This window comes from Neophocaena asiaeorientalis, unplaced genomic scaffold, assembly GCF_003031525.2.
Source record: "Neophocaena asiaeorientalis asiaeorientalis breed wild unplaced genomic scaffold, Neophocaena_asiaeorientalis_V1.1 scaffold524, whole genome shotgun sequence".
Lineage (NCBI taxonomy): Eukaryota > Metazoa > Chordata > Mammalia > Artiodactyla > Phocoenidae > Neophocaena > Neophocaena asiaeorientalis.
This window is the reverse complement of record NW_020172144.1, coordinates 1398687-1414558: the sequence shown is the minus strand read 5'-3', so window position 1 is coordinate 1414558 and position 15872 is coordinate 1398687. Positions and strand designations below refer to the sequence as shown.

General features: G+C 36.3%; 1 protein-coding gene across 1 annotated transcript in view; it reads left to right on the top strand.

Moving 5' to 3' along the window:
* CATSPERE (catsper channel auxiliary subunit epsilon) overlaps positions 1–15872 on the top strand; it is a 238213-nt gene that overhangs the window by 162796 nt on the left and 59545 nt on the right. The window contains exons 12-14 of the mRNA XM_024754501.1: positions 9319–9377; positions 11455–11530; positions 15249–15301. Of these exons, the coding sequence (XP_024610269.1) occupies positions 9319–9377; positions 11455–11530; positions 15249–15301 (188 nt within the window). The remainder of the gene's footprint in view (positions 1–9318; positions 9378–11454; positions 11531–15248; positions 15302–15872) is intronic.

The following is a 15872-nucleotide window of genomic DNA, read 5'->3' as shown; positions in this document are numbered from 1 at the left end:
CATGTTTTTTAATCTGTTAATATGGTGAATTCCAATAATTTATTTTCACTGCTAGAATAATCCCACTTGGTCATAATGTTTTATCTTCATATAACATTGGATTCAATTTGCTAAAATATTGTTAAGAAGTTTTGCTTCATGTGGGTTATTAGTTCATGACAGTTATTAGTCTATAGTTTTCCTGTAATGTCTTTTTCTGCTTATGGTATCAACAATGCTGACCTCTTAAGATGTTTTAGGGAGAGGTCCTCCTTCTCTATTTTTTAGAAAAATTGATGTATAAATTGTATTATTTCTTCTTTAATGTTTGGTAGAATTCGCCAGTGAAGACCTCTGACCTGATGTTTTTTGTATGTTTTTAATTACAACTTCAATCTTTTAAATTGATATAGGGATATTTGGGTTATCTGCTTATTCTTGAGTGAATTTTAGTAGTTTTTATCTTTCAAGAAATTGTCCATTTCATCTATCTTGTCAAATTTATAGGCACAAGGTATTCATAATATCTCCTTATTATCCTTTTAGTGTCTGTAGAATTTGTAGTGATATCCACTTTCTCATTCTTGATATTGTTGATTTGTTTCTTCTCTCCTTTTTACCCCGTCAGCCTGGCTGGAGCTTAACAACTGTATTGATTTTCTCAAAGAATCAGCTTTTGGTTTTATTGACTTTCTGTAATGATTTTCTATTTTTGATTTTATTGATAAAATGATTTTTTTTAATCTTGCAGCACCACTCCTTGAGTTTCTTTTTTTTTTAATATTTATTTATTTGGTTGCACTGGGTCTTAGTTGTGGCAGGCGGGCTCCTTAGTTGTGGCATGCAAACTCTTAGTTTCAGCATGTACATGGAAGCTAGTTCCCTGACCAGGGATTGAAGGTGGTCCCCCTGCATTGGGAGCGTGGAGTCTTATCCACTGTACCACAAGTGAAGTCCCAAAATTATTTATTTTTTATTATTTCCTTTCTGCCACTTACTTTGGGTTTAATTTGTTTCTCTTCTTACAGTTTCTGAATATGGAAGCTTAAATCATTCACTTAAGACCTTTCTTCTTTTCTAATGTGGACTTTAATGCTATAAATTTTTCTCTAATAACTACTTTAGTTAGAGGAGTGACATCAGTGTCATAGTGGCATGAGACATTTTCTTTGTCTCTCCCCTTCAATTTACAACCAGTAAAAATCCATAACTCAGCAAAGGTACCTCTAACACACCAGGACACACATGTGTACATCTAAATGTGGGTGGACTGGAACACATAGAGGAGATGGACTGGAGGAAGAGCAGAGGCTATACCAGTAATCCCAGCCTCCAGCTGCAGTGGCTGAGTCTGCTGGCTGCAATGGGGAGGTGGCACAAATGACTCCGAACTTCTTGCCACAGCGGTGCCCACTGCCACAGGGAAATGCCACAGGGAAATGGCCAGCAGCAGCAGCATGGCTTGTGACCCTGTCTCTCCAGCTAGAGGTACCTGCCACTTGAGCCTTCCACCACCACAGAGGCAGTGTGCCAAAACTCAACAACTCCAGATGTGGCAGAGGTGCCCATGACTGTGGCTACCTCCCTCTCTTCCCCCTCCCCTCACAGCAGCAGTTCCTATAACTCAGGCAACTCCAGACTCAGTGGAGGCCACACCAACGCAGTACTCCAGGTGGCAACACAAGCAATAGCAGCAAGACCAGCAGCCACAAGGCACCAGTGACCCTGGAGGCACAAGCAGTGACAACTAGAGCATAGGGTGACACCTCCAGGAGAGGCAGAGGTGAGTGGAAAATGCCAATTCTTAAACATAGCCAGAGGCAGCTCACGTTAGAAAACCAAAAACTTGTGCAATAGCACCACCTACCAAAAAACAAAAGAAAGGCCGTAATTACCAATCTATCAATCTATCGAATTGTCAAAATCAAGTTTAAAAAAAAAAGCTCTACCTAAAGAAGAGAGGTGTTTGGTGTTCATTACTTCAAATTCTCAGGCAGAGGAAAAACTCATCAAGCACCATGAAAAAACCGTGGGAAAAAAACATGTATAAACAATAAAATATTGCTCAGCCATGAAAAAAGGAGAAATGTTGCCATTTAGGACAATATGAACGGAGCTTGAGGATATTATGCGAAATGAATCAGATAGAGAAAGACAAATACCATATGATTTCACTTACATATGGAATATATATATTTTAAAACCTAACATAAACAACCAAACCAAACTAAACATAGATACAGAGAACAGATTAGTTACCAGAGAGGAAGATGTGTAGGGAGAGGGCAGAATGGGTAAAGGTGGTCAACTGTACACTGGCATATAGAAACTAAACTTTTGGTGGTGAACATGCTGTAGTGTATACAGAAGTCTATTTTTCATAATGTATACATGAAACATATAATGTTATAAACCAATGTTACCACAATTTAAAAAAAAAAGAACTGCTTTAGCTGTATACCCAAATTTTGATATTTTGTGGTTTCACTGTCATTCAGTTCAAAATATTTTCTCATACTATTTGTGATTTCTTCTTTGACCTATGGGTTATATAGAAGGACAGTGATTTTCCAGATAGCTCTCTGTTACTGATTTCTAAATAAATACTATTATAGTAGGAAAAGTTATTTTTTATTTGAATCCCTTTAAATTTATAGAGAATTGTTTTATAGCTATAAATATAGTCTATTTTGGTAAGTGTTTCATGTGCACTTTAAAACATGATGCCTTTTACTCTGGAGATAATTTTTGCTCTGAAATCTACTTTGTGTGATATTAATATAGCCATTCCAGCCTTCTTTAGATTAATGTTAGCACAACATATCTTTTTTTCCCATCCTTTTAGTATGGAAAATCATTTGTGTCTTTCAATTTCTTTTAAGTTGGATCTTACTTGTTTATCTATTCTGAACATTTTTGCCTTTTTATTGGGTACATTCAATGTGATTTTTTTTTTTTTTTGGTATTGTTGGGTTTAAATCTACCATTTAACTATTTGTTTTCTATTTGTCCCTTCTGTTTTTAAAATTTTTTTCCACTTTCTCTGCCTTCTTTTTGATTATTTTTATATAATTCCATTTTGCATCTTTGTCGGCTTTTTTAGCTATTCCTTATTCATTTTGGTTTTTTATTGGATGCTGTAGGGTTTATTGTACACATCTGTAACTTATCTGTTTGCCCTCAATATTGTATCGTTTCATTTATAGTATAATAACCTTATAGCAGTATACTTCTATATTCCCTCACATAGCTTTTGTACTATTGTTGCCATACCTTTTACTTCTACATATTTTATAAACCTTACAATGAATTGCTATTATTGTTGCTTTAAATAATCAATTATATTTTAAAAGAGATTTAAATAATAAAAAGGCATTTTATATTTATACACATATTTATCATTTCCAGTGCCCTTCATTTTTTGTGAAGATCCAGATTTTCATCTGGTATCATTTTCAATCTGATTGCCAATTTTTACTTTATATATTTGAAAACATATTATTAGATGCATTCAAGTTTTTAAATTCTCTTCTTGATGAATTGAAACTTTAAACATTATGAAATGACGATCTTTCTCTGTAGTAATACTTTTTGCTTTCAAGTCTACTTTGTTTCATATTTAATATAGCCATATCAGGTTTTCTTTTACTTAATATTTCCATATAATTTCTACCCTTTTAATTTCAACCTTTCTATTGCCTTATGTTTTAGCTATGTTTCCTATAAGCACCATATATTTGAGTTTTTAAATTTTTGTTATTTTTGTCTAGTCTGAAAATCTTTGTCCTTTAATTGGAACATTTAGTCTATTTACACTTATTGCAATTAATAATATATTTGAGGTTTTGCCTTCCATCTTGCTTTGTACTTTTATTTTCCCATTCTTTCCATGTTTTTGTCTCTAGTTTCTTGCCTCTTTAAGTTTAGTTGCATACTTTTTATCATTCCATTTTCCCCCTTCCACTGGTTCAACAGTTATACATTGTTTGTATTTCTAGTCAGTTTTCCTTTGAAATTATAACCTGAATGTTTAATTTATACAAGGCTAAATTTAAGTAAATACTTTATTCTTTCCCCAGCTCACATGTAATTGAATTCATAGATTCACTATTAGGCAGTATTATTACTATGTTATACAGCAATGTGTATTTACCCTATCTTTATCTTTTTTCCTTTTTATCAGAGGTGCTTGCATCTTGTATTCCTTTCCTTCTGATTTAGGTACATTCCTTAACATTTCTTTTAGTTAGAGGCTACTGGTGATTATATACTCAATTTTTGTTCATCTGAAAACATCTATATTTCATTTTTGTTCTTGAAAAATATTTTCTCCAGATATAGAAATCTAGTTTAGTGATGATTTTCTTAAACAGCATTAAAAATATTATTCTATTGGTTTTTGGCTTCCATTGTTGCCATTGAGAAGTCACTTGCAATTTTAACACCTATCCCTCTGGCTGCTTTTAAGATTTTATTCTTTGCTTTCTTCACTTTCACTATGAGGTGTCTAAATGCAGTTTTCTTTACTTCTTTCTTTGTTTGGGATTTCTTGGGCCTCATACATCTCTAAATCATTGTATTCATCAGGTATCTTGCAAATATTGTCTATGCCTCTTCTCTGTCTTCTCTTCTTCTGTAATGCTGATTAATCATATGTTAAACTTTCTCAATCTATTCCCCATGAGTTTATTTTTAAACATGTTTATTGGAGTATAATTGCTTTGCAATGGTGAATTAGTTTCGGCTGTATAACAAAGTGAATCAGCTATACATATACATATATCCCCATATCTCTTCCCTCTTGTGTCTCTATCCCACCCTCCCTATCCCACCCCCTAGGTGGACACAAAACACCAAGCTGATCTCCCTGTGCTATGTGGCTGCTTCCCACTAGCTATCCATTTTACATGTGGCAGTGTACATATGTCCCTGCCACTCTCGCACTTCATCTCAGTTTACCCTTCCCCCTCCCTGTGCCAAGTCCATTCTCTACATCTGCATTTTTATTCCTGTCCTGCCCCTAGGTTCTTCAGAACCATTTTTTAATTTTTTTAGATTCCATATATAGGTGTTAGCATAAGGTATTTGTTTTTCTCTTTCTGACTTACTTCATTCTGTATGACAGACTCTAGGTCCATCCACCTCACTACAAATAACTCAATTTCGTTTCTTTATATGGCTGAGAAATATTCCATTGTATATATGTGCCACATCTTCTTTATCCATTCATCTGTCGATGGACACTTAGGCTGCATCCATATCCTGGCAACTGTAAATAAAGCTGCAATGAACATTGTGGTACATGACTCTTTTTGGTTTGTTTTTTTTGTTGTTGTTGTTTTAAACATTTTTATTGGAGTATAATTGCTTTACAATGGTGTGTTAGTTTCTGCTTTATAACAAAGTGAATCAATTATACATATACATATATCCCCATATCTCTTCCCTCTTGCATCTCTCTCCCTCACACCCTCCCTATCCCACCCTTCTAGCTGGTCACAAAGCACTAAGCGGATCTCCCTGTGCTATGCGACTGCTTCCCACTAGCTAGCTATTTTACATTTGGCAGTGTATGTATGTCCATATATACACTACCACTCTCTCACTTTGTCCCAGCTTACCCTTCCCCCTCCCCATGTCCTCACATCCATTCTCTAGTAGGTCTGCATCTTTATTCCTACATGACTCTTTTTGAATTATGGTTTTCTCAGGGTATATGCCCAGTAGTGGGATTGCTGGGTCGTATGGTAGTTCTATTTTTAGTTTTTTAAGGAACCTCCATACTGTTCTCCATAGTGGCTATATCAATTTACATTCCCACCAACAGTGCAAGAGGGTTCCCTTTTCTCCACACCCTCTCCAGCATTTATTGTTTATAGATGTTTTGATGATGGTCATTCTGACTGGTGTGAGGTGATACCTCATTGTAGTTTTGATTTGCATTTCTTTAATGATTAGTGATGTTGAGCATCCTTTCAGGTGTTTGTTGACAATTTGTATATCTTCTTTGGAGAAATGTCTGTTTAGGCCTTCTGTCCAATTTTGGATATGGTTATTTGTTTTTTTGATATTGAGCTGCATGAGCTGCTTGTATATTTTGGAGATTAATCCTTTGTCAGTTGCTTCATTTGCAAATATTTTCTCCCATTCTGAGGGTTGTCTTTTCGTCTTGTTTATGGTTTCCTTTGCTGTGCAAAAACTTGTATGCTTCATTAGGTCCCATTTGTTTATTTTTGGTTTTATTTCCATTTCTCTAGGAGGTGGGTCAGACAGGATCTTGCTGTGATTTATGTCATAAAGTGTTCTTCCTATGTTTTCCTCTAAGAGTTTTATAGTGTCTGGCCTTACATTTAGGTCTTTAACCCATTTTGAGTTTATTTTTGTGTTAGGGAGTGTTCTAATTTCATTCTTTTACATGTAGCTGTCCAGTTTTCCCATCACCACTTATTGAAGAGGCTGTCTTTTCTCCACCATATATTCTTGCCTCCTTTATCAAAGATAAGGTGACCATGTGTGTTTGGGGTTATCTCTGGGCTTTCTATTCTGTTCCATTGATCTATAGTTCTGTTTTTGTTCCAGTACCACACTGTCTTGATTACTGTCACTTTGTAGTATAGTCTGAAGTCAGGGAGCCTGATTCCTCCAGTTCCATATTTCTTTCTCAAGATTGCTTTGGCTATTCGGGGTCTTTTGTGATTCCATACAAATTGTGATATTTTTTGTTCTAGTTCTGTGAAAAATGCCATTGCTAATTTGATGGGGATTACACTGAATCTATAGATTGATTTGGGTAGTATAGTCATTTTCACAATGTTGATTCTTACAACCCAAGAACATGGTATATCCCTCCATCTGTTTTGCATCATCTTTAATTTCTTTCAACAGTGTCTTATAGTTTTCTGCATACAGGTCTTTTGTCTCCTTAGGTATATTTATTCCTAGGTATTTTATTATTTTTGTTGCAATGGTAAATGGGAGTGTTTCCTTAATTTCTCTTTCAGGTTTTTCATCATTACTGTATAGGAATGCAAGAGATTTCTGTGCCTTAATTTTATATCCTGCTACTTTACCAAATTCATTGATTAGCTCTAGTAGTTTTCTGGTAGCATCTTTAGGATTCTCTATGTATAGTATCATGTTATCTGCAAACAGTGACAGTTTTACTTCTTCTTTTCTGATTTGTATTCCTTTTATTTATTTTTCTTCTCTGATTGCTGTGGCTAAAAATTCTAAAACTATGTTGAATGAAAGTGGTGACAGGGGGTCACCTTGTCTTGTTCCTGATCTTAGTGGAAATGGTTTCAGTTTTTCACCATTGAGGACGATGTTGCCTGTGGGTTTGTCATATATGGCCTTTATTACATTGAGGTAAGTTCCCTCTATGCCTACTTTCTGGAGGGTTTTTATCATAATTTGGTGTTGAATTTTGTTGAAAGCTTTTTCTGCATCTATTGAGGTGATCATATGGTTTTTCTCCTTCGTTTTTTTAATATGGTTTATAACACTGATTGATTTGTGTATATTGAAGAATCCTTGCATTCCTGGGATAGAACCCACTTGATCATGGTGTATGATCCTTTCAGTGTGCTGTTGGATTCTGTTTGCTAGTATTTTGTTGAGGATTTCTGCATCTGTATTCAACAGTGTTGTTGGCCTGTAATTTTCTTTTTTGTGACTTCTTTGTCTCGTTTGGTGTCAGGGTGATTGTGGCCTCATAGAATGCGTTTGGGAGTGTTCCTCCCTCTGCTATATTTTGGAAGAGTTCGAGAAGCATAGGTGTTAGCTCTTCTCTAAATGTTTGATAGAATTCGCCTGTGAAGCCATCTGGTCATGAACTTTTGTTTGTTGGAAGATTTTTAATCACAGTTTCAATTTCAGTGCTTGTGATTGGTCTGTTTCTCCATGAGTTTTTAACTGTCATCTTTATTGTTCATTTCTGTCTCTGGCAAATTTCTTGTAAAGTTATTTTTAAGATTACATATGAAGAAAAGCATGGCATACAAGAGAATACAGGTGTAAATTTGATAGTTCCTTTCCTTGAACATGAAACTAGATTTATTTTTAATGTGATGACATTCACAGCCTTCAACTTTATCATAAAAGATTGCATATTTTATGTAATACCACTTAGCATCCAGCATACGAATAAATAAACTTTGTTTTGGAAATAAAACTTTTTACTAAGGAGTTTTAGAGCCACAGAGTCTCTGTTCTCATCACAACAGATTAGCCAATCCTCACAATTGATTTCTTTCTGGAGATATATATATATATATATATATATATACACACACACACATATATACATATATTTATATTATATATAAAGATCTAGAGAAATATATCATATTTATATATAGAATATTTATATTATATATATATTTATATATAGAATAGTTATACATATGTTTATATATATAGTTATATATATAACAAAGAACTACCAAAAAAGTAATTTAGGGGTATAAAAATTGTAGCTAGCTACCATACTTTAAAAATGTGGGGTTTTGGACTTCCCTGGTGGCATAGTGGTTGAGAGTCCGCCTGCCAATGCAGGGGACACGGGTTCGTGCCCTGGTCCGGGAAGATCCCACGTGCCGTGGAATGGCTGAGCCCATGAGCCATGGCCTCTGAGCCTGCACGTCCGGAGCCTGTGCTCCGCAACGGGAGAGGCCACAACAGTGAAACGCCCGCGTACCGAAAAAAAAAAGTGGGGTTTATAATTTTATGCCTCTATAATCATATATGTTTTGTAAATGGCTTTACCCTGAGATGATCACAACCATACAGAATTCTGCAAATTGAGATGAAACATGACCTGGAGGGAAGAAAATAGCAAGAAATATGCAAAAGGCAAATGGGCATTTTAAGAAATCACTCAATAACAACAGAAGAAAGATTCTGGCAAATAATTCCCCATAGTCTCAAAAATTACAGACAATATGATTTTAGAGTGATTTGAAAACATCAAAGAAGAAATTAAAAGGTCCAGAGACAGGTTATTAGAAAACAGAAGAAAGTGAAAAGTTTGCTATGCTGATATAAATTAAAAATAAGAATATTGCAACAAAAGTCAAATGAGGAGGGAGAGAGAAGCAGTATAAATAAAAGAACTATGATAATATAAAATTAAAAGTAAAATAAGGAAATGTAACAAAGTAAATCTAATATCTACATAATTGGTGTTTCTGAGATAGAAAAGAAAAGAAATTAGAAAAAAAAGTGCTAAATATATTATTTTTCTTACCTGAAGAAAGATTTAAATCTGTCTTGAAAGTATCCATTGTCCCCATTCCCAATTTTCCTACTTTACATAAACTTTTTTATTTTCTTTTTCAGACAGTAACATTTTCTGAGAATATAAATTATGAGGCAGTAGATGATTATTTCAAGTTGCAGTAAGTAAGACTTTTAAAAGAGCTTACTCAATATTAAATATGCTATTCAGGTTACTGATTTATATGTATTCTTTTATTTAAATGACCTCATATCCTTTTAAATATCCAGATTTCAAATTCCTTTAAATGTCTGGAAAGATGTGAAAATACTATTCTGTATAAAAATGTAAAATACTCCTTTAATTAAATGAAAACATAACCTATCTGATGGTGTTATTCATCCAACTGAAGGTGCAAAAAACACCAGGCTATTTCTTAATTCAATAATTTTTGAGCACCTTTTATCATTCATTCCCATCCTGAAGTCTTTACACACTATGCTTAAGCAAAAACTAGAACTCTAATCCCAAAAAGTCTTTAATTATGAGTAGAGTCAGATAAAACACCATCTCTGAATCTTGGAATAAGGTAGCACCTAAACACTTAATTTCTGGAGGAAGGTAACCAACATGGAATTGTATCTTAAGGCATTAAGTTATCATTATGTCCCGACTCAATATGTTTTCTGGAAAGATAGCATTGTTCTTCTAAGGAAAATTTCATTTTTCTTTAGGCTGCTACTCCACATGAGTTTGAATACCCACTCCACGCCAAGCACTCTAGGTGCTCAAAACACATGGTGAACAAGAAAGATAGAGTACTGCTGTCGTGAGACATATCTAGTGAGAGAAGAGAAGAAACAAGTAATCACGTAAATAAACAAGATGGTCCCAAATAATTATAAGTGCTATTAAGAAAAATAAAGCAGAAAGAAGCAGTAGAGAGTGACCAGGAAGTGTAAGGAAAAGTGCTACTTTAGACACAGTAGTCAAGAGAGGCTCAATACATCCCTTCCTCCCTAACTCACCAACTTTTCTCTTGATTCTTCTAATGTGCGTTCCTTTGGGTATTTTTGATTTTGTGGATATTTACTCAAAATTCTATTGCTGTACAATATATATCAAATTGTCCAGGATACTTTAGGTCAGTCCGAGACTTGAGAAAAAATACCAAAAGCTTTGAAATCAGCCATGGCAGAAAAAAAAAAACTACCTATAAGTAAAATTATGTAGAAAATTGAAGGTGCAATATTTACTTTGGTGTCCTCTTCTTACAGCTCTATACTATATTACTGAATATATCAACTCAAAGTTTCCATCAATTTGGGAAAAAAAGCCATAACTGGCATAATTATAAGATGCTTCCTGTTTTCAAAGGTGTTAAAGGAAATAAAAAATGTATCTTAGAGTTGATGAAATATGGTACAGTGATTTAAAAATATAAAAATGTGCTATTTGTATCCTCACTTATTTAGTACATTTTATATCTAATATATGATAAATATTAATATATAATGAATATTGGAAGGAAAAGAACATTTGTTTGTGGTTAGTGTGTTTGTGGGGTTTTCTTTCCCAAATTTTTCAAAAAGTAAAAACCTTACTAGGGGCAGGGAAGAAATAATACTTTCAAATTTTTTTCTTCTGTAATTTTTGAGCCCTCCTATTTTGCCTGAGCACAAAATTATTCACTTGCATTTCATAATCTACAAAGGCATTATGTCTGATCTCCCTTTTGCTTCCAGTCAGATCATATTATGCAGCATAATGTGGTTCAGAAAACTAACTTCATAACAATATCTATTGTTCCAAAAGCATTATCAATAGGAGGAAAAAATCTGTAGAGGCTAGAGAAGGAACCTATGCAATGGCTACGGCCTTGTAATACTGTCAGGAAGCAGGGCAAAATGTCAGCAGCAAAGGCCCATCCTCAGGAGACTGAGGAGGTGAATGAAACAGAGGGCTTGAAATGCTGATAGAAACTCATTTTTATTTCCTTTTGTGCCTATCCTATGCTGGCCAAAATATGGGATACCATGAGTTGGGAGTGACTTTAGGATATGACCACAATGCACCTTAGCAGAAACTGCGAACCATCACCACCACCACCACCAGGCCTCTAGAATTCCTCATGGGTGGCGGGGGGGCAGTTCAATCACAACATGTTAATGGGACTTTTCATCTGTTCTGCACAAAGGCACACTCATGGCTACCTCCCTTGTGATTCTATAATCACCTGTACGTGTTGTTTCTCCTAGATACCAGAACACAGGTCTTCTGCTTGTTCACGTTAGACCTAGTGAACATGCAAAAACGTGTCCAGTCTCCCAAAAGGTAAGTGACATGGGTAGAAGACTGAAAATTTTACTTCAATAATACATGGGTGGTAAAACTAAATAATACATATTAACTCCATTCAATACCACTCCCCCTAATATGTAGCAACATTTTGTAATGTTTCACTGTAGAGAGACCAAAATTTTACTTTGGAAAAAGATTAGATTACTGCCCTCCATGAGTTTACCATCAGAATATAAACACTTACAAAGATGTAAAATTATTAGTTTTTGAACATAAATAAAATTGTGTAGAGGAAAACTGCAATTAATGAGAACATCTAAAGTTGGATATTGTTTGTCAGAGAAGACTGCCAGTCATATCCATATTTATGCTATGTTTATTTATTTTACAAATTGGATCATTTCTTCATTCAAAAAATTTTATTGTGTGCCTACCACGTTTCTATGTTTCAGTCTGTGTGCTAAGTAATGGGAGTTACAAAGATGAAAAGAGTCCCTTCCAAAGGGGAAAACATAAACTAGTGTAAAAGAATGTGAGATATACAGTTACCAAATAGCCCAGAGAACAAAGTAAGCAATTTTGATTGGGAGGGGAAAGGTGAAAAGAAGGCGATGCATAAAATGATTGTTGAAGAGTAAGTAGAAGTTGAGCCGGAAGAGGCATATACAAAAGCACAGCAATGTGATATAGCAGTGGGGTGTTCAGGCAATCACCCACCACCACCTCCTTTGAGTCTTTGTTCCACACTGAGGGATGCCTCCTCTCTTTATTCCTTCTCATTCCAACTAATAATCAATAAACATATATTGAGCGCCCACTGTATATCAGGCATAGCAGAATGGGGAATACCTACATGAAGAATTCAAAGTTAAATGAGACATAGTCTCTGCTCTTCAGGGCCCCAGCACCAAGAACCTCTTCCTACCAGGGCAAGGTTCCATGAATTTAAATGTATTTATTTGGCTACACCAGGTCTCAGTTGCAACACACAGGATCTTCATCGCTGCGTGCAGGATCTTCGTAGCATGTGGGATCTTTTCAGTTGTGGCATGGGAACTCTTAGTTGCAACATGTGGGATCTAGTTCCCTGACCAGAGACCAAACCCAGGCCCCCTACACTGGGAGCACGTAATCTTAGCCACTGGACCACCAGGAAAGTCCCAAGGTTCCATGAATTTAAAGGGAGCCTTGAACTGAGGCAGATGTGATCCATCCTTGAGCACTGCTGAGACACACTGCTTCCCCAGGAAATTGCCTGCAGGTGCATACGGACCACTCCCCCTGTTTACCCACCATGCTGCCTACCCAGCTTAATCTGCTGAGGAGGAAGAAAACAGCAACCTAGCGAGTTCCTGCCCCAGCCTTGGTCTGCATTTTCTATCTTCAGCTCCTCGACTGCTCTACCATATTCCATATAAGATGCCTTCCTGAAGAGCCGTGGTTTCCTCCATCTTTTTCCTGTCTAATTTATAGATTTGTTAGGGATCCTCATTCACCCTATCCTGCCCAGCCCAGGCATTACAAAAACATGTTAACCTAACCTGAGTTCAAATCCAAGCTCTACCACCTACTGGCTTCAAGAAGCTCCTAAACACTCTGAGTCTCAGCTGCCTCATTTGTAAAAGGGGAAATATAATATCCATCTCACAGTAGTTATCTACTTTGTTGAGAGTATTAAATAAGATTATTTGTGTAAAATGCCCAGAACAGTACCTGTCACAGAGTAATTATCTAACATTACTGGTTTCTTCCTTGGCACACCCCAAGACATGGACCGTTCAAATCCAGCCACCATCTGTGCCCATTTCAGGTAGTTTGTATTGACCCACCCACCGAAATAGAATGGAGAGTATGCCATATAGTAGAAGATAATAGACTATGCCATAGCCCTTTGGCAACAGGAAAATGTGGCCTTGTGGAGGTAGGTCCTCTAGCTAGCCAAGAAAATAAAAACCTGTACACAACTACAAGGTATGCTCTCAATCACAGGGACCCTTCTTTGTGCTCCTATCCCCACTGGTAAGCAAGTCATCGGCCTCCCGGATAAATAGTATAGACGGAGGGCCCACAGACTTCTTCTCTAGTTGGATGAAGTTAAGCCCTTGTTAAACCTGCTGGACCAAATGGACCATGAACTGAGCCATTTGAACATGAGCCTGCTGTCTTTGTCACTTAGTCTTCATAGCCTGCAGCAGAGCAGCAAATAGAACTGACAGCACCAAAAGGGCTGCATCTCAGTTTTTTAACTGTACACCAAGAACCAGAATGCAATGAGGCCACCCTAGTAAACCAGTCCTCAGAGGGTGTTAGTAATTCCTTCCAAGATGAAGTTTCCCAGGGAGAGATGACTACACTCTGTCTAATATATTGTCTACCAACATTTCTGTGTCGAAGGCCTTTAGAGTTCCTGTCTCAGTTCAGTTGTTCTGTCCAGTTCGAGGGAATACGCTGTGTCTGATTCTGAGCTAAGGCAGAAACAGTTTTGCCTGTCTCTGTACTTAAGAGAATAACATTAAATAAAGAAAACTACTACATTCATTGTTTTCATTTGGGCTATATGTCAGAATTTCTCTGTTAGGTGTCCTGTCCCAAGGAAAATGTGTCAGCCCTCCAGCAGTGGGTACCCGACAAAACAGTCTTATCCATACTTCCCACATTCTGTACCCATGCTCCTGTTCAAGAGCCACCTGCAGGTCAACTCATGTATTTTAATCTGAGTCATGGTTGTTAATTCTGAGACTAGGAATGATTTCTGTGAACTAACACCCATAAAAGAAGAGATGTTACAAATAAGATCATCAAGTGATGGTGTGTCCTAACTATGAAACACTTGAGGATCTCAGCCAACCATGTACCTTATATGGATAATTTAGTAAAGATAAAGGGCAGACACATGTTTCTAAACACACTTGATGGGAAAAGATTTAATAATGATGGACAGCAAGGCCTGTGGGTAGAGTTGTTGAGAGAACAAATCAGGTCCTATGGGTGAGATCAGATAGTTCAAGAAATAAAATCCATGAACTCCTGCTGTGGAGCATGCCTTTCAAATGAAGACTGAAAGCTCTTGACTTAGCAGGTGCAATTCTTTAAATCCATCAAGCTTGGCTGGACTTCATTCTCTAACCCCAACCTCCTGATCTCCAAGGGTGTTTTTAGATTTGCCTTGTGGAAATATGCAACATGCAGGACATGTTTAAAACAGAAGGCAAGTATCTAAATCCCAATTAGAAAGCCTGGAGTGGGGGTTAGAGAGGTGGGCAGGGTAGACAGTAGTGAGTAAGGCGTCCTGGAGCCAGGTAGAAATATAAGTAGCCTATCCCAGTTGAGGAAGAACCAGGACTCTGACTCTAAAAAGAAGTCAAATTCGTGTTTCCATAACATCTTACGGAAAAACCTGGACGAATTTTTTGGCCCACTCACTATTAGAGAAACCTGCCAGGTGAATCAGGTGCAAGCTGGAACTACAGAGTTGATAGTCACGGTTGTAGAGGTAGTAGTGAGAGATCACATCGAAGTAAGAAAGCAGAGACCCAACCTTTGGGCCTTGCGAGCAGTAAGGGTGAAAGGAAGCAAAGAAAGAAAAAAGTGATCGAAGAAGAAGGAGGAAAACAGAACAGAGCAGTATAACAAAACTCTACATTTAAAAGGTTATTTCAAATCTAAAATGTAATTGCTTTTAGCTGTAGTAATATTTTAGATCATGTGAATTAGAAGCACTAAACTCATCACCTAAATTACTTTACTTTAGGTGTTCCAAATATCTGTTGGCTGTGATGCTAATAAATTCATTGCTGTTAAAGGGCAAGTATATTTGCATTTGATTTGTCTTACTTTTATGTTTAAAAACGAATGGTGAACTAAATGGTAATTACTAGCGATAATATTAACCCAATGACTGACATGTCCATATGAAATCCATTCATTATAAGTTGATAATTTGTCCAAACCAGACTTGTTTGAACTTTTTTGCCAAGTCAAATATTACATTTGAATCATATTCAAATATTTCATTTGGATCAGGCAGACTTAACCTCTATCTCCATTACCAGCATTTTTCTCTACCTTCCCTTTTCATAAACCAGTTTCCATCCTTTGCATTGCCTCTCTCAGCTTTTCAGTGTACAATTTATTTCCAGAGAAATGAGAGGGAGAAAAACTTACCTTTGTTGTCCATCCTACTCAAACCAGTTATAATTTCATTTCTGTCAGAGAACTGCTTGTAACCACAAGAGAGAACCCTCAGTTTCCTGCACCTTTTTCCATGAGAAAGTTTTTTAGAGCAAACCTAACAGAACCACCAGTGTTTCCTTCAGAGAATCCCAAGGTGTGACTTTTATTGATTTTTACTGTGGTTCACAATGAAGCACACTGG